Genomic DNA, 27,831 nt, shown 5'->3' with positions numbered 1-27,831 from the left:
CAAATATTGAATGTCTATAATAAAAATGATTGTATTGTCCAAACATCACTTGCAATCGCTTCATACAAACCTATATATATGTTCAGTAATAAAATAGCCATTTTCCGTATGTCGATATACAATGTTTGATAATGTGGTTTGTTAAATTGCATGTAGCAAATGTAATTATAAAGTCTGACTTGAGGAACTTCATATTCGCTTTTTGGTTTGCTTTGCTGCATGCTTCAAACTTGACAAAAGATTTTTCGTCACATAGCGCAACATACGTATTATCAAAAACGATAAATGATATATATTTAAGAAATTGACTGGGTGTACGCGCAGTCAAAATGCATGCTATGCAATAGAAATGAAAGTATGTATGTACAATCAATGAGTACTAAATATTGTATAACAATTATTCGTGCGTTAAAAGTCAATCGATGTTCTGCTCTTCGATTGTTTAAGGAGATTCTGGCCCATTGTTATGTCTCCTTTAGATGCTCGAGCCAACGATTCTGCAGCGATCACCCGTTCTCTTATTCTTTTCGTCCTTTCTCGGCAAGCTCTTGCGTAACAAGACATACACGTTACGAAGCAGACCTAAAAATAACTTCGTAAAAGTTTCAACTCTATTTCCGTGCTTACGACAAATTGACGAACAAATTTCGTTACCTGCAACAGTGCAGAGGATAATGCTAGTAAGAAAATATGAAGAAGAATCGATTTAGTACGATTAAGCACTGCATGCTGACACCCGTGTGCATACAGCGTGGTACAAGTGCCTTTATTGTTGCTAGAATCTGTTACCATTGAAAGATCGCAACAAGACCAAGGGACTGCATCTTGTTTACTAAAATCAGCTGGTCCGTTTATTCCACAACAATGTAACTGAGAAGAAAAATTATAATTTGGTTTAAAAAATATATGACACAAATTAAGCATCGAGCATTTAAATAATGAGATATAAAAAATTTAATTTGCATAATACTAATTCTCAATTGGTCTAATCACTTGTCAATTAACTGAATATACCTGTGAGTGCATATGATCCCATTGAGCTTTATCGTCTGATAGAGCACGTTCAAACACCTGATCGAGATCCACGTTTGGCAATAGGACCACTTGTTCGTGCCTTACAAGGGCCCAAATTCCAGCGCTCGTATTGACAATAATAGCAATCGTCAGTGCTATAGAAAACTAAGTAAAAAAAGACATTGTTTTATTTCATTAGAAACAGTAAATAAAACTAGTAGATAGATTAACGTAGCCCCCCAAACCCCTGAACCAAAGTCAATTAATACAATATGTATGTCTAATCTGAAGTACGATCTTTTGTTTTTCATTAATAAGATAAATTATTGATTAATTTATAAGTGATAACTAAAGTAAATCACGATTTAAGATTTCTTACAATTATGACTTGGCCACTGTTCGTGAAATCCAGAAATTGCCAAGTACACCATCCTATCACAGCTGTTATCAAGCCTATCACCAACAACGTTATCGCTGAACCGCATACATTGCTGGGTGCGAGGGACGAATATTCGTATAACTGATATATGAAATAACCGGCGCATACGCTTTCCACGATACCGCATACCTACGAGGAACAAAAAGGGAAATCTTGTGTTATTTACGTAGAATGAAGGTGCCGGTTTCATACATTCACCGACAATAACACGCACAGGCGATAAGAGATAATTAATAGTATCTAATCTTGTCGCTGAGCTCGTGGTAAATGTTAAAGATTTCAAGAAACAGAGGATAAGCTGTTCTCCGAATTCTCGTCTAATGACTCTACTAATTGCGAAATGTAATTTTTCGTTTATCTGCTAACATCGTTTCTTATGTAGTTCATTTTAACATTTTCATTTCGATTCTTAACAACTATCGTTTATTATATTATATATCCACAACAATGTAACTGAGAAGAAAAATTATAATTTGGTTTAAAAAATATATGACACAAATTAAGCATCGAGCATTTAAATAATGAGATATAAAAAATTTAATTTGCATAATACTAATTCTCAATTGGTCTAATCACTTGTCAATTAACTGAATATACCTGTGAGTGCATATGATCCCATTGAGCTTTATCGTCTGATAGAGCACGTTCAAACACCTGATCGAGATCCACGTTTGGCAATAGGACCACTTGTTCGTGCCTTACAAGGGCCCAAATTCCAGCGCTCGTATTGACAATAATAGCAATCGTCAGTGCTATAGAAAACTAAGTAAAAAAAGACATTGTTTTATTTCATTAGAAACAGTAAATAAAACTAGTAGATAGATTAACGTAGCCCCCCAAACCCCTGAACCAAAGTCAATTAATACAATATGTATGTCTAATCTGAAGTACGATCTTTTGTTTTTCATTAATAAGATAAATTATTGATTAATTTATAAGTGATAACTAAAGTAAATCACGATTTAAGATTTCTTACAATTATGACTTGGCCACTGTTCGTGAAATCCAGAAATTGCCAAGTACACCATCCTATCACAGCTGTTATCAAGCCTATCACCAACAACGTTATCGCTGAACCGCATACATTGCTGGGTGCGAGGGACGAATATTCGTATAACTGATATATGAAATAACCGGCGCATACGCTTTCCACGATACCGCATACCTACGAGGAACAAAAAGGGAAATCTTGTGTTATTTACGTAGAATGAAGGTGCCGGTTTCATACATTCACCGACAATAACACGCACAGGCGATAAGAGATAATTAATAGTATCTAATCTTGTCGCTGAGCTCGTGGTAAATGTTAAAGATTTCAAGAAACAGAGGATAAGCTGTTCTCCGAATTCTCGTCTAATGACTCTACTAATTGCGAAATGTAATTTTTCGTTTATCTGCTAACATCGTTTCTTATGTAGTTCATTTTAACATTTTCATTTCGATTCTTAACAACTATCGTTTATTATATTATATCTGCTATTACTATATGTATGTATATCTGCAGACTCACTCAGTACAGCACGTTCATCATTCACATTTATGTCTTTATAGCGTTAGGTAAGAATAGATTTTGATATCGATATGATGACTATTATCTGATACGGATAATGCGATATCGATTTCATAAGCAAACGGCACAAGACTTTTCAATAGATGAATTACGAAGAAATCTACGATTCACATTACAAAATAACAGAATTAGAGTATCAAAACCTGTTTTTAATTTTCCTACTAATTAATCGCCTTTATTGTGAAAATTCTCTATTTGGAATCATTAGAATTAATAAATTTAAGCTAAAAAAGGGAAGACAATAGTAATTAAAATAAAATGTGAAAAAATGTAAAAGAGCGTCAAGAATAGTAAAATTGGCGCGCATCCAAGATAACGACAAATCGGAAGCTGGTCGTCAACTGTAGATCTTTAATAATAGAACTCTGAAGAAGATCGTATTATTTCGTTTCAAAATGAGAACTTGAATTAAAAAAATCAATTTCTTGGGCTGCGATCCTGAATCATAATTTATTGCGCACGAGCAAACGTACTATTCACTGTTCCGAGTAGTAAATAGCATGCACTTACACCAACTACGATAGCACCACCGATGAGAAAGTATTGTAAACAAGCTAACATCCCCATCACAAATTTATGTGTAAAACGAAGGTATCACACTTGAATTACATGAGCAGAACTGTAGCTAACAGGCAAAAAAAATCAAGACAATCGCGACTGACAATGAGTATTATTGAGCAACCGTCGCTACGGTGACCAGGCGCAAACCTATGAGCCGTGCCGTCATTGCTCGTAGTAGCACTGACGAGCCGCAAACGCAGCTGCTCGTATGCCCTGGTATGCCCTTATCGACAAGTATTTTCTGTGCATTTGCGGCTCGTATCGGTGTCGTATATAATTTGACACTAGAACATTTCTATTATTTTTTCTCTATCATTCTCATCGACGACTTTGCCTGTTGTCGGTTGAAATTTTCTATGAACGATCGTGCTGTACTTATCAAAGAGATTACGCGTGAAACAATGTCTCATGTAAATTTGGTTTGCACGGTCTATGATACCGATGTTAAAAGTGGTTGATCGTGTGATTAATGTAAAAAGGATGAAGTTTAAAGGGAGTTGTTTAAACAAAAGCCAACGCAAGACTCGTTTGCAAATATCATAGACCTCACCAGCGCCAGCGGAACTACAGAACTACAGTTCTGTTCACTCTGTTGATAAGCAGAACGTAAGCATGCGATTGATCGTTTGTAGTAAATATTTTAGAGACGATATTTTGCAGTAAACAGTTAAACACGATAAAGAAACATGGCTAATCCGAATCTAACTGATATGACAGAGGAAGACGCTGCTGATTTACAATTTCCGAAAGGTACGTTCTCTCCTTTGATTCAATAAAATAGAAGCAGAGGATGCTTACCTGTTTCTAACCTATAATCGTGACGTTTGTCATCATCGTTTTCGAAAACTGTATGTGTACGCGCGTATGTCTGACGACATTACACGTGCAAATACTATCCTGTACCTTTATGCGGCATGGTTACGATTATCCTCTTTCAGACTGCTCATCGAGTGTAACAGAAAAAATCGAGCATGAAGTAGAACTCGACGTGTCAGTCATAAAGGATGAAATCATTACCTCAGACCCAACATGCCACATTTGCAAATCTACCTTGATGGAGCCGTATGTTCGTTGTGCTATGTGTAATAACATGGAACTGTGTCCTCTTTGTTTTTCCAATGGATCAGAAATTGGCGATCACAGAAATGATCATGATTACATCATTATCAAGAACGAATTTCCTTTGATCGATGGGAGCGATTGGACAGCGAGACAGGAACTAGAGTTCTTAGATGTTTTACAGGAATGTGGTTTCGGTAATTGGGCTGACATGGCAAAAAGAATGCAAGGAAAATCTGCGGAAGAATGTAGAAATCATTATCTACAACATTACATTAACAATCAGACCCTACCAGGATTGCCAAAAATCAGAGAAACGAAAACAAGCTTATTTGGTTGTGAACCTATCCCTTATCTATATAAAATGCAAGACCTGGAAGAGCCACCACGGTTTGCACCGAATAGTCTTAACTGTAAGCTTTTGGCCGGGTATAATCCTGCAAGATCCGATTTTGAAATCAATTTTGACAATCATGCCGAATTATTGATCTCCGATTTGAATTATGACGAATTCGATAAAAAGGATAATAATTATGAATTAGGAGAAGCATTGCAAGTAGCTATAGTACAAGCATATAATAATAGGCTGAAGGAGCGTATGAGGAGACGGAAAATTATACGTGATCACGGGTTGATCGCGTTTAGAAAAACTATATCGTGGATACAACGGTACGAGTGCACTATAACCAGAACGCTTGCAGAAAGACTGTTAATTTTCATGCAATTACTCAAGGGTGTAGAATTCGATTATTTTATGGAAGGCTTGCACAGGGCAGGGGAACTCAAACATTATCTGAGCAAACTCTTTGAATTTCGCAGCAGTGGGCTAAAGCACTTCCATAGCGTACCCATGTTCCAGAAGTTGAACAAAATTAGACAAGAAAACGAGAAGGAAAGAAAACAATATTTAAATAACCCTGAGTACAGTTGGAAGAGCCTAGCGCCAGGTGGTGCAATTAACTTCAGTAATCCCATTTCGAACGCGATGTCACAACGAAAAGCCGCGCCACCACTCGCAATCAAAGGGCTTCCAGGATACGAGAGATTGACGCCAGCTGAGAAAGAACTTTGCTCAGTTACTCGTATAATACCTACTAATTACCTTGACTTCAAACAAATTTTAATAACGGAAAGCAAGAAGAGCGGTTCCTTGAAATTAGCACAAGCCCGGGTTTTACTTAAGATCGATGTAAATAAAACGCGGAAAATATACGACTTTCTTACGGAGAAAGGATATATTAACAAACCAAATCAATGACGTACAGTATAGTCTAGTGAAATTATGCAAATTTTATATGTATCTTCTGATGAAATTGTGATATTACATGTTAAGATTTATAAATAAGAAAGTAGAATAAGAATTTAAAAATCGACTGACAGTAATAATGTGTGCACGACGAGATGGCTCTTGAATTCCATTGATTTTTATGACGGATAGGGGCCATCGAGTCATTCGCGCACGGTATATGTAATAATGTGTAAAAAGTAATATAACAAAGAGTAAAATGTGCACACTAATATATGATCCGTATGATTACATATATGTATCTATATAATACTATTTTTGAGTTTTGTACCGTGTACACCTGATATATACATACGCAATAAGATGTATTATTTTATAAATCATGATTAATAAAATACATATTTCAAATTAACAGTAATCGATATTTAATAGAAATTACGTCAGCATCGTTAATTATATATTTAAAGACAATCATCATCAATTAGCAAATATTCCATACGCACTTTTTATCTTTAGAATTCGAGAACGCAGAAACGCTGTTAATCTCGGAAGTGTCGATGTTGTTGGAGCATAGGAAAGCACAAAACGAATCGGCGGAGGAGGAACAAGAATTCTCTGAAGTTTTCATGAAGAGTTTGACTTATACGAATAGATTTCGCCGTTTTAAAAACAAGGAAACCATCGCTGCCGTGAGGAAGTAAGTAACACTTCTTATTTGGAGTGCGCACACTGCGAATTGTTGTTTCTAATCAACATTATTTAAATATTTATATTTCAGTTTACTTATGCAGAAGAAACTTCATAAATTTGAGCTGGCGTCGCTCGCGAATCTCTGTCCAGAAACACCGGAAGAGGCGAAAGCGTTGATTCCCAGTTTAGAGGGACGATTAGAGGATGAGGAACTCAGGACGATACTGGATGACATACAAACAAAGCGATCTCTTCAGTATTAAGTTCTAAGCGTGTTTCACTGTGATCATTTTATACGACTCTCAATAAAAAAAATACATTTTCTCTCATAATAATATACGATTAATTATTACATGCTTTCGTTTTTTAATGCTTGTAGTTAAAATTCCTCCTTGAATGGATAACAATCCGAAGTGTCCATAACACCTACGTATTTTCAAAAATTTGTTTTAAATGCGTAGAAGCATACGCATTCTAACAAATTTTCAAGCGTACATTTCCTGCGTCTAATCTAAATATTTTTTCCTATTTTGAAGCTAAACTTATGATAAATAGTTACGTAATCCCAACAATCGGTGATGACCTAAAGGTATCAGAACCAGCTAATCTTACTAACGGCAACCGCATATTACCACCGGATAATTGCATATGTGTATGCAGTTGACTGCACGCGAGAATGGATCCTCATTATCACCGCGCTATACATATATTCGTTGAGCAATCGTTAAAGGTGTCCGATCACGTTCCCTCTTTTCGCTCGTTTTATAGAATAAATTTTCCCGGTAAGAATGAATGGTGTGTGACGTATAATTTTATGCATAATATGATGCGACTAACCCCTGTGCTTGTTCTAACTTATTTTATGTTTTTATGTAGTAATTACGATCGGGCGTTAGGAGATAAAAAGGATGATGTACGTAATTGTGACACGATTTGAAAATAAAAACTCGATAGTGCTACGTCCGAATCGTTGACAATTACACATTTTTTAATGAAATGCTACACAGGCTATTAAAGGAAAAATGACAAGACAGGGGAACCGCTGGTTGCAGTGGTTGCAGTCATGTAAGTACTATATTATACATCGACGACTGTTTTATTGTCATGTGCTACAGTTGGTGACGACATGAAGTTGTAAATACCATGTCAATATGATACAGTTTTTGGGAATACATATTACCAATAATTTTGTACAATGCTATGCGTATACTACTGCTTCGTTTGCTTAGCAATAATTCGAAATTAATACAGAAATTATTGAACAATGCAACAGTAAACGCGACAAGACAGAACACTGTGCCATCGACGTGTCTCTTTTCTTAGCACGAGGAGTGATACGCTGTCTCCAACGCGCGTCGAATCTCTCTTGATAAGATAAAGAAACGAAGAACTGTTTTCATTATGTAAAACATATTTTTACACACATGAATTATAATGTGTCTTGGGAAAAGTCCTTGCGAAAATTACTAATTCATGATTAGTAAATGTACGCAACAGAAGGTCGTTATTCATATTTGTATTCGTGTTCATTTATAGTACGTACGTTTAAAGAGCATGTCCAAGGACGTAATTTTCCATCGTTTTTCGTGCTAACGTTTGCGAAAATGAGACACAATCGAATTGTACACTGTCGGCCGTTCCCCTTTATCGAAGCTTCCAATCAACATCAAAATAAGGACTGAGGCTATATTTAGAGGATACATCAGTTTCATACACGTTCCTCGTATATTTGCTCTATTCGTTGTCCATTTACGTTAATCGCGTGTGTACCATTGAGGGTGAATTCGCCATAGGCGGTACACGATAATCGGTCCTTCGATTACTCCCACGAAGAGGAGCCTTTTAAGATAATTACAATAACCGTAAATCGTGTGCTGCTACAGTAAACTGGAAGAAAACTTGGACTTATCGCGCGAGCCTTTCCGACACTTACACAAGTAGTAAGATAGTAGAAATCGAATTGATTAAGAAAATAACGTTATCTGAACGGTTGCAAACTGATCAGATAGGTAGCTGTGTAGAAAGATTATCTCTGGAGTCTATTTAATGGTATTTATGTCGTGCTGGTTAACGCGTGAAAATATATACAGAAGAGTTCTATAATAATTCGATCTTGGTCTCATTAGGTAATCCTAATTATCGTGATATTTTAGGCTTGCTAGTTATAGCGACGTTTAATGTGTATTAAGTAATATAAACACGTTGTATTTCCTACATGCCTTGGACTTCTACGTGTTGCAATACTACTGAGATCATTAAAGATATGTTGTATCGTACTTTGTAGACTATAGGGATTTCGTAGCTTGCGATCATGTAATCATAATATACAAGACCGCGTGGGACACGTTTCTAATCACTGGAGTTGGTACATACTATTTCTTGGCATTAACGCTGTTGTCTTTTCATCTTGGTTGGATCAGAAAAATTAATAAAGGAAAGAAGATGCGAGAAGAAATTTTTTAATGCTAGAACGATGAAACTTCATCAGAAAATCGAAGAGTTACATTAGAAATATCGTACGGTGAGCCGCAAGGTATGTCGTGGAAGTAATTGTAAAGCATACTCTTTGTACAACTCATATTTCGTAGTTTCTTCAATCTAAGAACCATGTCGATGGCTGCTCCGGAACATTTTCTGGAAATTGTCTGGTGAATGATCTCGAAATAGCTAGTGTTCTCGAAAGCGGAGCCTATGACGAACTCACAGAAACGGTCGACAAGGCTGTGTACAGTCCATACCGGCCAATCGATGGAATCAATTTGCATAATGTATACACGCAAAAGCTTATGTTCCACAATACTCTTCGCGGTACCGCTGTTACGGTAGTTGTTTTCCTCGTGATACGGAAGGCAAGCAATGGCTTACACGCATCTGTATGCGATGCGATTAAAATTCTTGATAGAATTTCTGCGGTACGAAAGAAGCGTTCAACGAGTGAGAATTTACTCAGTAGTTAACAAGCTGTACTAAATAGTCGGATGATAATATTACGAAGGCTACACGCAGGAGAATCGAGCTAATAAACGTTCCCGTAATGTGTTCGCTTATTTGTAGGTATTATGTACATGGATTTACATTTATTTATCCTTTCTTTTCCCATCTTGCTATCATGATTCTCGTTATATCCAATTTCTTTTAATCTGATGATATGTTGACCAAGTGTAATACAAGCTTAAGTCTATTTATTGGGTTTCAATGTTAATATTTCCTCAAGTGACATGCATTTCTTGATTTACGACAACGTTCGCTGCATGTGGATCGGTTTAGCTCGATGGCTTTCCAATTTGTCGATGTAATTACTTATTGTTTAATGCCTTCTCTGAACGAATTGAAATCAATAAAGGCTAGTCGTTAGCAAGCTTCCTATCGATTTAACAGCGTAATTAGGTTTTTCTGTGTATTCGCTATAAAAGTTCCACTTAACAGATATGTACTTCTTCATTTGATAGAAGACTCGATGACACAGAATATTCGATTACAGATTTAAAACGAGGAGTGTATATTTACATCTATCGAACTGGTCAATGGAAAAAGAAAATGCGAAACGGAAAGTGCTATTATTTTAGTAGTAAACATGACTCGTGGTGCATCGGCCGTGCAAGGTAATTCTCAATCAAGCAATGCCGCGGGAGTTTCGTTTGCATTCATTCGATCGGTCGAGTTTCGTGATTGGTTCAGCAGGGGCTACCGAACGATGCCGGACTTGGTCGTAGACGGCCGAACGCACGAAGCGCCAGCGCCGAGCCTGAGCGGAGCGCTCAGGTCAAAATATATTCAGTATATTCTAAACAGCGCACGACGTTGCTGAGACGTTTTGTTTGCGCGCCCGGATCAGTGATTACTCGCGGTGGATCGGAACATTTTGAATATTAAAAGTAAGGTTCCCTTCGTTGAATCAGTGACCGCGATTGCTACTATCCTGTGTGTACACCTTTCGAAACTGAAGTAACAGTTGGCATAGTCGATCGTGACAAGTCGAATCGCTCTCGGAATTGGAGTTTTAATTCGGAAGGGAGAAACAGCGCGACAAATTGCAGAAGACACGAGAGGAGAGAGAGACTGCCAACCGTGAGTTCGGTACTATACGCGCCCGCGATCCGCACTTAACCTTCTCTCTCTCTCTCTGTCTACTTTCCTCTGTTTTTCATTCGATTCCTCTTCTCGCTCGTTTGTTCTCTTTCTTTCCTTTTACTTCTCCGTTTCGTCTTTCGTATGCACATATACACGTTTCCCCCGGTCAATTTTCTCTCTCGCTCCATTTTGAACGTCTCATCCCTTCTCTAGCTCCCTCTCTCTTTCTCTCTCTCTCTCTCGTTTGCTCCGACGTCGACTCGTGAGGTCAGTGCCTGCTCGATCGGATCCTGAGCAGGAACACACACCGTAGGAAGAGGACGATCTCCCTTGTCGCGAGACTTGGAGCCACACACGCGCGCTCGCCACGCATGCAGCCACGCACTTTCCGAAACGGGGAAACGAAAAGAAAACGAAAAGGGTTTCTCGTCCTTACCGAAAACAGTTTTTCTCTGTCGACCCTTCGTGAAAAAACAGTATCAGTGAAACACCCGTGATCCGAGCGTTGGGCAGGGATGAGGTTCAAAAGTCGGCGGGTCACCCCGTGTGTGCATTCGTCGACGCGGCGCGACATCGGCGACCAGTGATACGCGAATCGTCGCCGATCGAGCAATGAAAACGTTCTCGTCCGATCGAAAGTATATACGCATGTATTACTCCGTTCTGTGGTGATCGACGTGTGAGACGGCTCCCGTATCTCGTACGTTATATGTATAATCTATCAAGTGCAGGAAACTCGTGCTCATTATCTATAGCTACATATACTTTTCTCGCGTCTCGTTTTTCTATTTCACTCCTCGTCTCCTTTTTTCTGTTTCTGTGTCTCATTTCGTTTTCCTCATCCCTTCTACTCTTTCTCTCTCTCTTTTCTTTCCTTCTCTTCTACTCCGTCTCCTATCTCGCGTTTCACGTCTCCGTCTTTCGACCCTGCAGCTTCTGTTGTCGCGTTTGCTGTTGCCACTCTTTTCATTGACCGAAAAAGAGGAACTACGCGAGTGTGATATTACGGGGTAGAACGGGAAAACTCGGCGTGGGAAGGAGTCGACGATTTGAAGTTTGTGTTTTTGTTTATGTACTTAGAGACGGACTGGCCACCCGCGACTTTGAAATATCGAAGCGAATCGTGAATAGAAGCAACCGGCTCCTCTCTGGAATACATCTGTTTTCACCGATCATTGCGAAGACCAGAGGTAAGTACTTTTTTTCCTTCATCCATTTTTACATCGCAACGACATTCTTAAACCCGTTGCGTCTTACTCTCACTGACTCGTGACGCATTAAACTGCGTGCTACGTGCTGTACCTATATACGTACACGTGAAAAAAAGTGCCAGTTGTAACGAAACAGCTGGTGTCATCACGTATTTTCGTGCTTTTGATTCCCGTCGATTGTCGACGTTTTTTTATTCAGATAGAATCGTGCTTCTTCTAATGTAAAAGTTACCTACATTGCATGAAGATTATATGACGATTAGCAACTTTTTAAGAAGATGAATTGTTTTCAGAGTCAAACAATATATTAATACGTGTCTTTGCTTCGATTTACTTAGGGCGATTCGTTCGCGCGTTATTGACGTTGGACGAGAACTATGAAAGTTAATAGAGCCAGATATTATTCTTCCCGTTGACGTATCATCCACCTGACTCTTATCAGAGCACATGATGCATCGGCGCGCGTGTAAATACGAAGCACGTTAACCTGAATGGGAAATCTGCAAGTATTTCGTGTTTTCTTTTTTCTCCGACGATAGATTTGAATACAGTCGGATCCCCGCCGCGGAACGTATGTTCTTTTATCACGCGAACCAGAATTACTGCTATGCAGATTCTTTATTATTCGCCTAACCCGAATCCAGCAGCATCGTCGTGACGCTTTTGTCACGCAAATGCCCGTAGTGCCCGTGGAATTATTCTACCGTCCATTGTTGCTATTAGGTTCGCGTAGTTCTATTTCTATCGTGGCAGATGTTCACGCGCGCGAGCCTGTGTACATGCAAATATTATCGGGCCACTTTGTTGTGAATGAAACCGCGGCGCACTTACTAGTATCGCCGTTGTCACTAATAATAAATAGCTGGTGGAACTGGTGCTTCGAAGCGCAAGTGTCTGTAAATACGTTCCACCTGGGGAACAAGAATTAAGAAAAATTCAACAGTTTTCTTATTGGATTCGATTGACGTGTAAAGTGTGGGTGGAAATTGTTCTTCTCTTTTTACGGGCGACCAGATGTAAGAGGACACTTATCGATCGATTATTTCTGAGCACTGTCACTGGCATCCGTCACGCAGGCGAGCTATGTAGACGCGACACGCGCTTAATATTGAGCAAGCGTCAAGACCGGTAGGGAGTCGGAACATCATATATCGTCGGTCGAACGTTGTTTTGACGCATCAAAGCAATGAATAGATTTTCTAGTAAATTTAATTCTTGTTCCAGGAATTCGTAAACTTCTAACGTATTCCATTTATCATTTTAATTCACAAAAAAAAATACAAGTTTAGGAAAACAACAAATCTAAAAGATAGAGACATGAAGAACTCGTCTTGACGAATGTCTTAAATAAAAAACATATGGTCACTCTAGTGATAACTGTTATCGCGAGATCGCATGGATTCGAGGAGCGACAACACATTTTAAGGAATTTGTGTATTTAGAAAGAGTTTAGATTTTTCAAATAAGTAAGTTGTATAAAATATGACGTTCCCTTTTGCTGACGACTTTCAACCCCTGTTTGTAGAATTGTTGACCTACTTAGGTATCTGACGGTCGACGAATGGAGAAAAGTTAATATATTGTTAATTTAAGATGCAAACGATTCGTACGGCATTGATACAGAGACGAGAGTTATTAGTAAGAATTAGCATACAGGAGGAAGGAAGAATCATCTCGGATTTGTTTTTCTTATTTGAAATTTATGTGCTCAGTAATATTCCAATAAATCTGTTCGCGGGATGAATACGAAATAATTTTCTTCTCTTAAATCAAACTTGTTTGCTACCGAGATCTGATTGTAACGTTTCTGTTAGCAGAATATGTATCATCACGAATGAATTTCGTTATATCTCCGACATTCTCTAACGGATTCACTTATGCACTCGTACCAACGGTGATTTAACTCATATTCATTTCTTATTCCTTTATTAATGAGAAATAGGTCGCCCTTACTCGGCGTGGGAGGTATAAATGATGTTAGAAATTATTCTTTCAACTCTCATACATCTTATTGTTTCAACTGTACTCATTTCTTATCGCTCTTCTTAATTCCTAATCTTTCCAGAAGTTATCAATCTATCGATAAATCCGAGATAAACTGAGATAAATTCTATAGAACTTGGAAGTAGGTAACTCTTCTGGTAACAAGGTTCGAAAAAGAAAACGAGAAAAGCTAAAGGAAATGCTGTAACAGTTTGCTTGTTAAAATTATTTATTTCTCGTTAATGTGTACGTATTATGGTACATCATGTCAGCAAGATGTATTGAAATACATATGTGCATGCGTATGTATCTAGGTATCCTGTTTCTCATGTATCTACCGTATTACATCATTAGCGGAGATAGGGGAGGTTTTGCTGCACTAATACTTTATTCTATTATAATGTTGTAATTAACCGTGCTTAATTATTATAATTTAGGGGTAATGATAGACGACAACAATAATATATTTCGCCATGGGAGTAATTCAAATACCATACTGTTGAAAATCTAATCCACGTAATAACCCAAAACCCAGTCAATCCAGAAATTTCGTTCGTGTTAAACATATTCATATTACTTGACGTGATACCGTGCTATTACGTACTATTACGATTAAGGAAATAGAATAACAAGCCTAATCAGAAACGTAATGCATCGATGGAATCTTAAATGCGAGCCAAGAAATTATACTTCAACGTTCGTGTAATTAATTACAAAAAAGACATCTGCTATTTCAATTTCCGATCTCCATGTACGCATCGATTTTTTAGTTACTCTAGATGGGAAGGAGGTACATAAAAAGAATGATTCATGGGCCCGTTCCAAGTGAACGTCGCGGTGGCAACAAGTGTCTCATCTCACGAGATCAAACGGCGTGTTTACTTCGTTCGAAGCAACGCGAATTTTACTTCTGACTACTGCGCTCGCCGCGCTGGACTGAAAGTTTCGCGAAAGCGCGCAATGTTTTAATCACAACCGCATAAACAAACTTGCGGAGATTGTCTTATCTCGCGTAACGTCGTTCGATCGTTCTCACGAGCATCGAACGCGTGGGAAGCTCAAGGTCCGAGTCGCGTCGTGTCTATTAAATTGATTTCTATACGATCCATATACATATATTTTGGCGAAGATCGTGGCGTTGCACGTGATGCACGTTGGAATTCGAACCGCGACGAATCTTGCCGGTCACAAGGATTGCATCATATGCGCGACGATGCGACGATGTTAAGGTCCTTTCTGGGTATATCATTTATTTACTCCGCGAGACGGTTGGTATCACCGGGACGGGCACCGTGATCCAGAACCGCGGCTAACTGGAAAAAAACTACTTACAGGAAATTATGTAATTAGCCGGACATATTATACCTCTCACGGTGTACATGTACGTACGTGTACATATTTACCTACATGCCTATCACCCGTGATAGGAAAAAATTCGAACCGGAGACACCGGTTGCGCGTGATCCTATTCTGTCAAAAACTGGCTTAAATATTGCCGAACTCTTTGGGAAAACAGTCAGCATTTTGTCTAAGCAAACTCTGTTTTTCTTTAAAATGAGAAATTCTTCATACATCAGGTTAAATAGTTTATTCTCTATGTTTCAGTGATAAGAAGTTAATAAGTAGTCTAAATAAATACATTGGTGATTTGCAGTCGTAGAAATTAGATAGAGTTAGGGGATAGCTGTTGATGTTTAGGATCTTTGTCTTCTGATCTATTTTATGAAGTTAATACTTCTCATATCTCATAAGATAATACTCATAATCAGTGAAATACTTCTTTCACTTACAACACGTTCAAGCGATTCGAACACGAGGAAAGTTTCATAACCATGCCTCTGAACCGGTTTGAACAAAGTTCAGTAGCTTGTAACACGACGGCTACGAAATTTGCAAAAGGTCATTGTCAGACAGGGTCAGTAGGTGAATTCTATAGGATGGTGTAGCGTGTTGTTCCTCTGTCTGAAGTAGACTCTCGCTACTGACGGATCGCTCGGACTGGAACGCTGAGGACGAGCTTGCTGACGCTAGAACAAACATCGGTGGCTGCGGTCGCATTAGTCAGTCACATCTGTCAATAATTATTATCATCGGGCACGTAGCGGCAGGCGACGTTAGTCAAGAAACTGCGAGGCGAGGCGGCGATATCAACGACCCGTAGATACAACGTCGTTGAGACAGAGAAGGAACGATTAACGAGTGTGAGAACGGGAGAGGAGCGAAAGAACGGGCCGGCGATGAGTCGGGGAAAAATGTACGATGGAGAAGAGTAGGAGAGTCTGCGAGAAGCGACGTCGGATTATTTATCCATAGTGACTTATAGATCTCCGTGAGGTTTGTTCCGCGCACGTTCTCGGTATTATCAACCGATCGAGAATTTCGAAGGAATCTCTCTGTCGCGCAATCGTCGTACCGACTTTATTCATCTCTCAGTGTCATTCACGCGGATGTTGAATTATTGAAAGTGCACCGCGTCGACGTTGTTATCGATGCGTGCGTATGAACGTCTACGAGATGTTTACGCGCGATAAGCAATACGGAACGAGGAAAAACTGGTAGCTGGTTGGTCTAGGAAACGATCGGTCAGACCGTTTCTCCCGGCTCGAGGTGCAACGTGAATTCTATGAAGCGCGACTACGTCCGGACCCGTTCGACGATATTTCCGTCCCACAGCGAAACGAAATCAATCGGAAGACGTTCCCCGTTTATCTCGTTGTTATGCATTTTCCGTGGAGGGAACAAACTGTCGACGCGATTTTTCAACCAGTACTTTACTCGTAATGAAGCATCCGTTTTTCTATCGGTGCGCTGGCACGTTGATAGTCTGTAGAACGTGCTCGTATATGGAGAAATCAGGATTTTCGTCGTAAAGCTAGCAATTTCTACGCTCGTTTCAGCGAAATAACATTCTCGCTTTTTCACTTGATTGCTTTCGGCGAACTTTCGATCGTTCCAAGGAGAATGAAAGATAGTGCGAGGCGAATAAAAGAAAAGAAAAAAGGAATCGCGGGGCGATACACAATGAGTGAACGAGAAACGTAGTGATTCGTTTTTTCCTTGTATCTAACACTTGAACATCGATATCGGCGTGGAGTTCCAAGTTATTGATGAAGTACTTACATGTTGATAAGAGATCATCGCTTAAGGATATATTGGCTATACAGTCAATCCCAAAAGTTTATGCACTTTAGAAATGCATTTTTTAAAAAGAAATCAGACGTCGGAAGAACATTGCTAATAATAAACAACAACAAAAATTTACAATGAACGTATCGATAATGCAAGGAACACTTCGCAATTTCTATGGATTATGTATAAAAATTTTGATCAGCGAAATCAATTTCATTATTTCAGCTATACTGTTTCAGATATAGTAAGAATTTAAGGAAGAATAATTTACGGGATTATCCGACTTGAGAATTGCGTGGGAGATTTCATTTGCTACGAAATTCTGACGCGTGCTTTATAATACTTAGTTACAGGTAAAAATATGAGTGTGCAGAATGAACGGTATTTGCAGAGTTTCATATTTTACGATTTGGCTTAGCTAGTTTCTATAGACATTTTGTATTCCGGATTAGTTCGACTTTCCCATTTCAGTTAGGAGCTTAAATCCCGTGGGATTTTCTTTCTTGTATCGGTGCAGAATCGAAATACAATTTCAGGAAATTAACATATCAAGCTTGTTTATATTGATTTTCTCCCTTTTATGTGAGGATAGAATTTAATTTCTAAGTCAGTATAAGGAGCTGGAGAATTGCTCGAACTCGAAATATGTGGAAAATTCCTCTCGTATTTCCTACTTAGACATTTAAACATAGTTATTTAATTATTATCTGTTTCGCACATTTATTACGTAATTAACGTATCGAAGTTCACCTCGCTTTGGACAATATTTGTCTTAGTAATATTCATTTACGTATATACGTATAGTTACGTATTGACAGAAGAGTAAATCATTACCAAATAAAATCTACTCTCAATGACGAGGCACAAATCATTCAATCGATTCTCAATTATCGCTTTTTCTAATTTGTTTGATTCAACGTGCATTTTCCGCGTAGAAGTCCGCTTCAAGGCATAAACGTGCGACTTCCACGCGCGTCGTTAACCTCGTTTGCGCAGGTGGACTCTGGTAATAATAACGTTGGATCGGTAATTGGCTTTGCTGGTTAAACAGACCGACGTAGTGCGAAGCAAGACGAGGTCGTCGTTCCGTTCCGACCTATCATTCGTCATTCATGACTGTCTCGCTATTATGGATCAGATCTTAATGAACTGTTCGCTCTAGGGACTGATGGTACGCCGCTCAGGTTCGATCCCGTCGTAAAACGAGTTTCACATGCCACACGAGTGCTATGCGAATTTTATTAACCCTTTCGCGGATGACGTATTTCGCGAGGCGACGTACTGTCGTTCACGCGAGATATATTTCACGACTGACGTCGCACCGTTTATGCAAAGTTATTTAGAATTGACCGAACACGAGAGTTTTCATTAAATTGTGAAATATTGAGAAATCCAATCGAGAATCAATGAGTGCGATTGATTGGCGACGAGATTACTAAATAAAAGATAGATTATCTTCGCAAAGCTTCAAGTAGGAAAACAAAACCGAGAACTACAATCGAGTACGACGAATCGCAATCAGTTTATCTACGTGTAATTAGTACGTTGATAAAGATTTTTCTTAGCTTCAACTCCGACGTAAAAACTTAATTGAACAATTAAATAATTACTGGGATAAATGACATTTGAAAATGACGCGAGATTTATTTAATGTGAATGTATTTACATACTTGAGAGACGCGAACAATCAACGGTCATTAGTCCCGCCGATATCAATGATCTCACGATTAAGCAAAAAAAAGGTGTAGCCAGTGATGATTAATCACGTACCATAAGTATCGAGTGTTATTACCATAAGTAAGTATATCAATAATGTGGACCGACGCGATAAACGTCATCAATATTAAATTAACCCGGGGCACGAACTGAAAATTCTCATCAGAGATTTCTTTCCCGATCCCTGTACTACGCGATGATTCATGGGACGACTGGGTACGATCGGCGAGAGGCAAGAAAACCGGGAACAGCAACGTGATTCGCAAGACGCATGCAATGAAAACGCTCATTGAACGGAATGAAAACCAGCGAAACGCGTCGTCGGTACGCTACGAAACGGTCATAATGCGAAATTGATATCTACCGAAGAAGATGATCGAAGTGTGATTAGAAACATTTCAGTATTAATTTAAAAGAAATACTGTGCTAGAGCGATTGTAAACAATCCAGAAATAGTAAAAACGTTGCCCGAGCTCGGAAAGTTTTTAACCGGAATGCCATCGCGATTTGTCATATACATTTTAATGAATGTTCGCGGCGAGACGCGAGTGGACTTTCTTTGTACGAAGAACGACGTTAACAATGTCGAATGCCTGAAATGTTCGCACGTGCCTGGATTTTATGGTGAAACCTGTAGACGTTCGGTTGATCGTGAAAAAAGGAGCACTATACGACAGGATGACATTACTAGAATTCCTTCGATCGGGAAGAGACGAGCATTAAAACATGCTCCTGGCGCTTGTCTGCCGGTCGCAGAAACTCGTTCGATGAATCACTGCCGCGTTTTCTCGCCGCGCGGGTAGGTAGTTACATGAAAATGCTAATCGCCGCGAATGGCAGCTGCGATAATGAGCGCTCGTCGTTGCATTTCGAATTCGTGAGTACGCGTGTCACGTGCGGATCATTGAATCCGAACGCTCTGCCCTACGTTCGAATCGAAAATCTAAGCTCGGGGGGGATTTCATTGTGCGATGAGATTCCAGAGACGGAGGGTCGTTCAATATCGATACGCTTTTATTTAAAAATATCTCTGAATATCGTTAATATCTAAGGTATTCATTACTTGTGTTGCAAGTAATCAGGTTACGAGATCCAATCAGTCGAACAATAAATGAAGGGCGTTAAGGCCGTCCGCGTTCATTAACGGAAGCCACTGAACAGCTGGGCTGAAGGGGGAACGATCGGGCGGTATTCCTATGGGAGAACGTTTTCTTATAACGGATAGGCTGCGTAATTGCTCGCCTAAAAAGAAGGAAATTGTTCCGAAGACACGAGATACTTCACTGAAACAATCTTTCCCTATTCATTTTCTTACGATTGGATCCACTGTTCTACATTTTATTTCAATCAGAATGGGGAACGAGAATTAAGATTTCTCCGATTTTCAATCCATATTTTCAGGTGATTTACAGGTAAAATGAGGGATGCCAAAAAACAGATTACATCAAATAAGCCCAAGTTGTTCAAATATCCAGTTTTTATATTATAATACTGCTACATAAATTTTCAACATCTTTAACATTTTTTACTTATCACTTTTCTCAATGATATTCCAATCTTTTTCATCGTGCAGGTGAAAATTATTAAGAATACCGATTAAATCTATACATGCCACGATACCGTCGGTTTTCTCGTTTTTTGCAAAAAATCAGTCGGCGTTAATCGACGTCGGCACCCGTTAGGTGCGGGTTCGAGCGGAGCGCAAGGAGATCTGGCCGGATTCCAGGAGCGTCTGGCGGAGGCGCCGGTTTTATTGTCTCTCGATGGCTTTGCCCACGCGATCCGCGGCACTTAATTGACGTGCCTTGGGCTAATGCCTCCGCCAGACACGCGTTGTTCGCGTTCAGACTCTGTAAAGAGAACGAGTCGATTGTGCGACGAAAGCCGATCGTCGATACTGCGTCGGAATCGAACTTAAGAAACCGAAATCACTTCGAATCGTCTCTGGCGACTCTTTTCGCGGCACTTGCCGTGAAAAATCAATAGGATCTTGTTTCTTCGCGAACCCACGTTAATACGAAGGACAGAGAACTTCCATTGGCTCTATAAATATCGTCGTCAATGTTCTTTCGAACCAATTTCGTACAAACATTTCGTTTGCGATTTCCACTCGAAAATACAATTGGGAAATTTCTCCGTCGAGGACCGAACGTACGCTCGTTTATACGGTTTCTGACGTTAATCACAGCACGACTCGTTGAACTCGAGGAGAATCACACTCCATCGAAACCTTTACAAATCGTGTTTACACGATTTCAATTTATTTAAAGCTCGTTACACACGGTTAGGGTAAGCTGGAGGAATACGTGTATCAAACGATCTCGTAGCGCGTCCAAGTACCCTCGAAGTGGCACGCCGTAGCCAGGGATAGAATAAGCCACTAGATATGTATCTATGTTGCATCGATAATTTGTAGCTGGAGGCTCGAACCAATTACAAATTATACACGCGTGTAAACTATTACGGAAGCCTCGGGTATCTTTCGTACGGATCGAACTCTGTGGAAGAGTTGCGGAGAAAACTCGCGACCGTTATAAACGATGGGGTACGAGCATGAAATTACGTCTTTTAAGCATAATGCGAGTGCGGTTCGCATGTAGCGTCATTATCAACTGCGCCGTCGCGTCTGATTATCCGCGTAAGTGCACCGGGTATTTAACGTTCGCATAAAGAAACATTTTTACAAGAAAAGTACTTAGTATATGGAAGCATTTCGACCCCGACCGTTTTTGCCGCGTTAAAGCATCGATACTGAAGGTCGCAATTAAACGTTCATTAATATTTAAATAGTTAAACGAGAAATTCGAAACATAATTATTCGTAGATATTTTCTGTCATAAAAACATATTTGCAAACGCGTATAATCGCCAATTTCGATGAATTATCGTTATTTCGCGACATATAATTATTACAACGTGCGCTTCCAAATCATTCGGGTAGCATATAACGTCTATAAAAGTTCTTTCATCCTCTTTATACGAGTGTTTCGTATGATATCTTTCCCTGGAGTCCGTCTGGGGAGCTACGGGACAAAAAGAGAACGTCGTGGACGCGATCGAAGTTGAACGACAGCTCGTAACGTCGAGGCTCGTACACTAAATGGACACCCACGCCCACGTGAGACACGCCGGGCACGTGTGCCTTTTCGAACACGCATTTATTACACATTTTTATTGGCCACGCCGGTCCGGTCGGCCGGTTAAACGACTGTTAAGAGATGCAAAGTCGCGGAAGAATTCGAATCCTCTCGGGCAAGGTCGCTGTTCGTCCTTTCGTTTCAATAATTTCTATAATATGGTATAAGGACCTGCTTGATAATTTTATTCCAAGTCCTAATTCGATCACGTTTTTCAAATTGTTTTACTTTTTCCACATTTGTGGCGCATTAAATATACTTCGGACGTCAATAGAGGCTTGTTCTTCTTAAAGATTTGATGCAATTCGACGGAATTGGAGCGAGGGATGAAATGAAATGTGCATGATGAAAAGTAGGTACACGAGCATCGCCAGAGTGGCGCGATGAAATTGTTTCCGAGGTCAAGTAGACCTTCTTGTTAGTTTATTGTATATAATAAACAGATAATCTGGACAAATGAATTCAGTATTGTCGTGGAGCGCAGAAACAGACAATTGCTTCTAACAAAGCATCGACTCTAAATTATCATGTACTTAAGAAGTCCTTGCGATTCTGAATTTTTTATCAGTCGTTTAAATCCATTTCCAGATAGAAATATATGAAATAAGTATTCCTCAGATTGGCTAAAATACATTCACACTAGCGGATACTATTATTTTTTTTTATAGAAACGAAGTTCATCTGACACGAAGGCCAGATCGTTTTTTATCTCCGTTAATTTTTTTTTTGCTTTTATTCGATAATCGTTGAGCATCGAGTTTGTTGAAATTAGACGAGTAAACGGGCGATAAAAAAGCGTTTGCCCCCGGGGAACGTGATAATTTATTAATCTCTTCGGTTGTTACGTTGAATGCGCTTGACCCACACGTCGTATATGTATAACGTGGCGATTATTTAGGGCATAGTCATTCAGTTGGACTCTTCGTGTAAACACTGTCGATAACTAATCGTAACGTTGCAGTACTGTAATTACGGACACCTGGTGCCGTACACTAATCGGTCGGGATTGGTTTTGCGATCTGTCGCGTGTGGATTGATGCATGGATTTGCGTTCGAGGAGACGTAAACCTACTAGGCTATAGTCTCTAGGTGTTGAATCTTAGCTAACACGATCTACTTGATTTACACCGTATAAATTCTCGATCACACTGTACGATGTTTCACGAACGCAAGAGAAAATATTTATTTTATTCCGTCCGGCTATGAATCAGACAAATTTTGATGGTCTTGACAGTGCTGAGCATTTCAGAGGACGCAGCTGTTCCATACATTTGAAAGGATCTAAATTTGTTCTAAAACATGAAACTGTTGTCCGCTAGGCAGCATTACTGAGTACATATTTTTGCCCAAGGAAAAATGATAAGCATACTGGATTATTTGTATTCCAAGGAAACACTACCGGGAGTAAAATTTAAAAGTAGCTTAAAATGATATAAATCATAACGTTTTATAAAGGTGTAGTAATCCTGCTGGATTCTGAAAATAAAATTATATTTTAAAGAAGGTAGTCCGCCATTGTAGCATGTTTATTACGTCTGGGGAAACCAGTTTGGAATTAGATCAGACGTAATATAAGTTAGTCAGTAAATAAATTCTTTTTAAAGACGTAAGATAATTTGCATCATTTAGGGACTTTTCAATTTCCAGTACAATTTAATCAGACGTTAATCATCCGGGAAACCGAATTACTTCTTGTATGCAACGTTCGGAACTAGATTTAATAATTTGCTCCGCTTGAAAAAGTACAGTTTCCCCTCTTGGTTCTTAAACATTTAATTACCATTCCTTGTAGGAAGAGCGAATTTTTCCATGCCAATAACTTTTACCACTGGGGCCGAGGAACCCTTTCAACTCTGTAAAAGTTTCCGCAGAATTCTTCTCTACATATTCTGGTCCATCGAGTGTCTTGTCGATACGAATAACGCGGCCCGTCCTGGATAAAGTTCACGCTCGATTTCTTTCCTTTTCCTCTTAGTATTGAGGATTCTTATAACTTTCGAGAAAAGCACATTGCGAATAAACTCATCTTCAGAAACTTTAATCTAGTCATTACTTCGTTCCTCCCTCTCGTATTGGGTCATCAATAATTCTGTTTGAAGACAGTTCTATCGTCTTGTCTGTGACGCTTACGATTTTTTATTTCTCCCTTCGGTTTTCTAAATGGATCCTCCGAGAAACGCATCACCCTGTATATTACCGCAGACGGCCTCGAAGAAGTCGAGAGCGCGCATTTAAGGCCGCGGCGCACACGTTCATGCGGCCAGGGTGGTTGGCGGTAGGTCAATAAGCCTCACTTTCAGCCAGATAAAACGCCCCTTTCTCTCGCGCGTGTGATCTCCTCGTTCACGTACACGTGCTTCACCGATCGGCACATGTAGTCACCAAACTTCGCTACGACAAGACGTCCAAGTATAATTTTGGGATCTCCCATCGCCTCTCTTTATCCATCTTTTACACCTCTCCGTGTCCCTCGCGTCCCCCTTCTTTCGCTCTCCATCCCGCAGTCATCCTTGTCGATCACTCGGTCCACCGTATTCGTTCTTCCTCCTCGACTTCGGCCTCTGCTCCTTTCTTCTCGTTCGTCCGGTCGTCTTTCGCCGGGACGCGAGCATGTAAGCGTCATCCGCACGCCAGTGGAAGATTCTTCACGTGCACGGCCCAGTCTTGTCTCCTAAGTTCGAGAGCTGAGGCCCGCAAGCAGGTGCGCCGGTTACATTTTTACATTCCACTCTTGGCTCTCGTCCTCATCCAGCATTACGCGTCGACCTCATCCGCCATGTCCTTCTCCTCGTCCTTCTCCGCGAATGGACTCGTTCTTTTTCCTCTTCGTCTTCACTCCTCCTCCGCCTCTTCCCCCCTTTTCTTCTTTGCTTTTTTACTCTTCCACCCGGCTATGTTCTTTTCTTCGACTTATCGTTGTGCCCACCTTCGGAACGATCCTCTGGTACACGAAGCGTTAACTCTCGTTTAAAGCACCGCTAGTCGCGCTCAATGAATACGCAAAACGATTCTCTTTTTTATGTAGTTTTTTAAACGCTCCCGATGAATTAATGCACAAACGGGAATCATTTTTCGTGTTCTCTCGCTCGAAACGAGCATGAAATTTGGCTAAGTGCATCACGCGCAAACGAGATTTTATCGTAGAATTCTATTCGTTTCACGACCTTTCATGCGCCCCGGATAACGTTTGAATCAATCCCTGTAAATTCGGCACATTGGAAATTGTAATTTCTACTGCTGTCGCGATTACGTATAAAGCACTTAAACGTGTCCTCGCATCGTGAGTGTGCGAAACTATTGTGTGCCGAGTATAGAACATCTGGTCGCACCTGATCCAATATTCCTTAATAAACGGGTCGCGTCTAGGATATTGTGTCGTCACATCCTTTTGAGGATAATTTAGTACGTCCACGGTCGTCGTCCACCCTCGGGAGAGGGATATTGCAGACTGACGTACATAGAAATCGAGTTGCGTGCAAACTGCTTACACCAGTTCCGCGGTAACTGGTACCTACCATCGTGAGCAAACTCTGGTCACAGGTTGACCGGACGTTTGTCGAACAAGCCAAGATTGCTGGTCTCTCTGGTTATGATCAAACACGGCTTTGCCCATGCACCTTCGCTCCGTTTCTGCATACTATCGCTCGCCCCCACTTTAGAACATCTGACGTCGGATAAATTGTCAATTTCTGGCTATTCTTGGTTCCGTGGTTAAGTTACAATGTTCCCCTTTCCTCCGACAAAAATCGGAACTGTCTTAAATATAAATTGGTCTATTTTAAGCAGTGATGAGTATATTTTAAATGTGAATAATAAATGTTTTTGCAGCAGCAAATAAGCATAATTAAAATTAATATTATTTTTTTTTAAATATTTTCCTTAAAAGTATCGAAATTTCTAATAAACCCCAACTAATGATGTCAGGTTCTCTCCTTCCGGAGATCGGGCGTTTCGAGCTTGCATCACTATAATGAAAGCACTCCGGTTCTAAAATAATATTCGCATCACGTAGTCTCGAAATGTAAGGTACATTATGAAGAGAAGCAGCGAAACCCACGGAAAATCTTCGTGGAATCTGACCCCGGTCAGGTTACGGAATTGAATTAGGCTCATCATTAGGCGTTTTCCGCTTATAATTCAGACTCAGAATCAGAACCGTTCCTTAATGATCATGCGAACAATACGGATGACGCAGCGTACACGCGAATAAATCACCGAACCGCACGCTTTCGATTTTTCGCTTCGGGTTGAACCGGGAACCCGCCGCGTCGGGGAACGGTAAGATGCATACTCGATGCTGAGCCAACTAATTAAATCAGCGTTAAATTATTATCCGTGTAACAGGTTCGTTATTTATTGCCGATTAATTTCGCCTCTGGCTCGGTGGCGATAGCAGGCTGCAAAACGACCAGCGGGGAAGATTCGTCCAGGATAGAGAGTAGGGCGAAAGAGAGCCGGTCGCGTTCGCGTCGTGTTCTGACCTTATCTAGCGACGCGACGTAGGAGTAGCTTGTAACGTCGCTGCGATGCCGTGTAATTATAGTAGACAGGAGTAATTGCTCTCAGAAACTGGGAAGCAGTCCGAGGCCCGAGTGTACATCGGAACAAGAGTAAACCCTGTTAACTCGCTGACCCGAGTAACGCGAGGAGTTCGATCGCGATATAAACTATAAAACAAGCTTTTGGCGACTATGCATTTGCGCAACGAATCTCCGTACCTTTGCCGCGGACGGGTACATTTTTTATGATCCTCTCGCTCGTCACAGAATTGTTCGCCTGTGATATCGTGCGAATTTCAGAGCAATCGCGTTTCGACTTACTCGCGCGAAAAATAACCAGCGATAACGTGCCCCTATACACATCTTTTTCAGTTTATGCAAATGCGTAAATATCTGTGTCACTTTGATGTGAAAGCCTGGTTTTTCTCTTTCGTTTATCTAATTAGATGGGTTCTCGAGTTTCACTTTACGAGGTACGTGCGTACCTGAATGGTTAAAACAGTACATATATGATGCACTAAATTAGATACAAAGTTTCAATATGGTTCTTGAGAATTAATAAAAATTTTCATATATTGCACGCAATACTTAGGCCAGACCAGTTTTAATTAAAATAATGGCAAAATAAATTGCACCTAGTCTTTTAAACAATCAGTTCTGTTCGTTATATGGAGTAGGAACGTATGCTCTTTATCTCAAATTTCTAATTTTCTCATGCGATTCATTTTATGCAACGATGTTTGGATTGGATTGGAAGGAATAATTGCACGCGTAATTGTGTTTCGGTCACTAATAAGATTTAATCTCCTCTTCGAATACGATGGACATGTCGGTTTCTGAGAGGCGGGCCCATTATCCGACCGTAACCGACTTCTAACTCGCATAATTTGGTTTAGGCCCACATTAGGTGCGACGTTTATCGGATATTCTCGTGCTCGTAAGAACTCGACTATCACTCGGCGGTTCTGAAATTTATGACCATCGTGGCGACATGCTGGCTTCGATGTCGGGTGGCGGGTTCACAACGGTTTTGACAATTGCACTTACAAGTGTTCCGGAACGCACGCGGTGCTCTCCTCTTGTATCTACGAAATAGTTTCTCGCGGGGGAGAACGTACATACATGCGTACGTACACGGAACATTGACCGACGAGTCGAGTGTCAACCACGACCAGGCGAGATCGTATGGCGACGTGTTCTTGTTTGCTCTAGTTGTTCGGAAAGTGTAGCGTTACTCGTTTTGTACTCGATCCGATACTACACGGGGGAACCACGATGGTTCTCTCCCCGAGAGGCAGCTGGTATTTCGTGTCTTGCTGCTTGTCGAGAGTCTATCAGCGGATTCCTGCCGGTTCAGTGCTACAGTTTTAGTGAAAGGTGCACGAATTGGTATAAAAATACTTGTGCACGTACTTCGGGTACCGCAGAGTAAGGAAGATTTTTTTTTTAATTCTCATCTTTGCAAAATTCGTTTGGCTTACATTAACAGGAAACGAAGTAATTCTTG

The 27,831-nt window shown here is 40.1% G+C and overlaps 3 protein-coding genes across 6 annotated transcripts in view; 2 read left to right on the top strand and 1 right to left on the bottom strand.

Moving 5' to 3' along the window:
- Positions 1-6: 6 nt before the first annotated feature.
- Positions 7-3,766, bottom strand: LOC108626418 (23 kDa integral membrane protein). Its single transcript, XM_018027070.2, has 5 exons — positions 3,534-3,766; positions 2,430-2,618; positions 2,051-2,215; positions 655-870; positions 7-582 (listed from the first exon to the last, which is right to left on the bottom strand). Exons 1-5 carry the CDS (start codon positions 3,588-3,590, stop codon positions 409-411), a joined length of 801 nt encoding a protein of 266 aa, XP_017882559.1. The 5' UTR covers positions 3,591-3,766; the 3' UTR covers positions 7-408.
- A 402-nt stretch (positions 3,767-4,168) lies between these two features.
- On the top strand, positions 4,169-6,931 carry Ada2a (Transcriptional adapter 2A). 2 transcript variants are annotated; one of them, XM_018027063.2, is made up of 3 exons: positions 4,182-4,334; positions 6,406-6,586; positions 6,668-6,931. In XM_018027063.2, exons 1-3 carry the CDS (start codon positions 4,271-4,273, stop codon positions 6,840-6,842), a joined length of 420 nt encoding a protein of 139 aa, XP_017882552.1. In that variant the 5' UTR covers positions 4,182-4,270; the 3' UTR covers positions 6,843-6,931. The 2 variants fall into 2 exon arrangements, with proteins under 2 accessions (XP_017882551.1, XP_017882552.1); XM_018027062.2 differs by lacking the exons at positions 6,406-6,586; positions 6,668-6,931 and adding an exon at positions 4,523-6,301 and having other exon boundaries at positions 4,169-4,334.
- Positions 6,932-10,362: 3,431 nt separating this feature from the next.
- Pde9 (phosphodiesterase 9) overlaps positions 10,363-27,831 on the top strand; it is a 112,299-nt gene continuing 94,830 nt past the window's right edge. The window contains exons 1-2 of one of the 3 annotated variants that reach the window (XM_018027097.2): positions 10,363-10,454; positions 11,731-11,840. The gene's annotated coding sequence lies outside the window, so the exon portion shown is untranslated. The other 2 variants (XM_018027095.2, XM_018027096.2) reach the window with 2 other exon arrangements.

This window comes from Ceratina calcarata, unplaced genomic scaffold, assembly GCF_001652005.2.
Source record: "Ceratina calcarata isolate Rehan_Ccalc_2016 unplaced genomic scaffold, ASM165200v1 scaffold40.2, whole genome shotgun sequence".
In the NCBI taxonomy this organism is placed as follows: domain Eukaryota; kingdom Metazoa; phylum Arthropoda; class Insecta; order Hymenoptera; family Apidae; genus Ceratina; species Ceratina calcarata.
Note: the sequence above shows the minus strand (reverse complement) of the source record. Positions and strands in the feature narration are given on the sequence as shown.

What these genes read in the sequence shown, in the direction of transcription:
- LOC108626418 (XM_018027070.2), bottom strand. Translation starts at nt 3,590, where the DNA reads ATGGGGATGTTAGCTTGTTTACAATACTTTCTCATCGGTGGTGCTATC. An exon ending in GTGGTGCTATCGTAGTTGGT is followed by an intron (nt 2,619 to 3,533) that starts GTAAGTGCATGC and finishes TGTTCCTCGTAG; the next exon opens with GTATGCGGTATCGTGGAAAG. An exon ending in TATCCTCTGCACTGTTGCAG is followed by an intron (nt 583 to 654) that starts GTAACGAAATTT and finishes AGTTATTTTTAG; the next exon opens with GTCTGCTTCGTAACGTGTAT.
- Ada2a (XM_018027062.2), top strand. Translation starts at nt 4,271, where the DNA reads ATGGCTAATCCGAATCTAACTGATATGACAGAGGAAGACGCTGCTGAT. An exon ending in TGATTTACAATTTCCGAAAG is followed by an intron (nt 4,335 to 4,522) that starts GTACGTTCTCTC and finishes ATCCTCTTTCAG; the next exon opens with ACTGCTCATCGAGTGTAACA.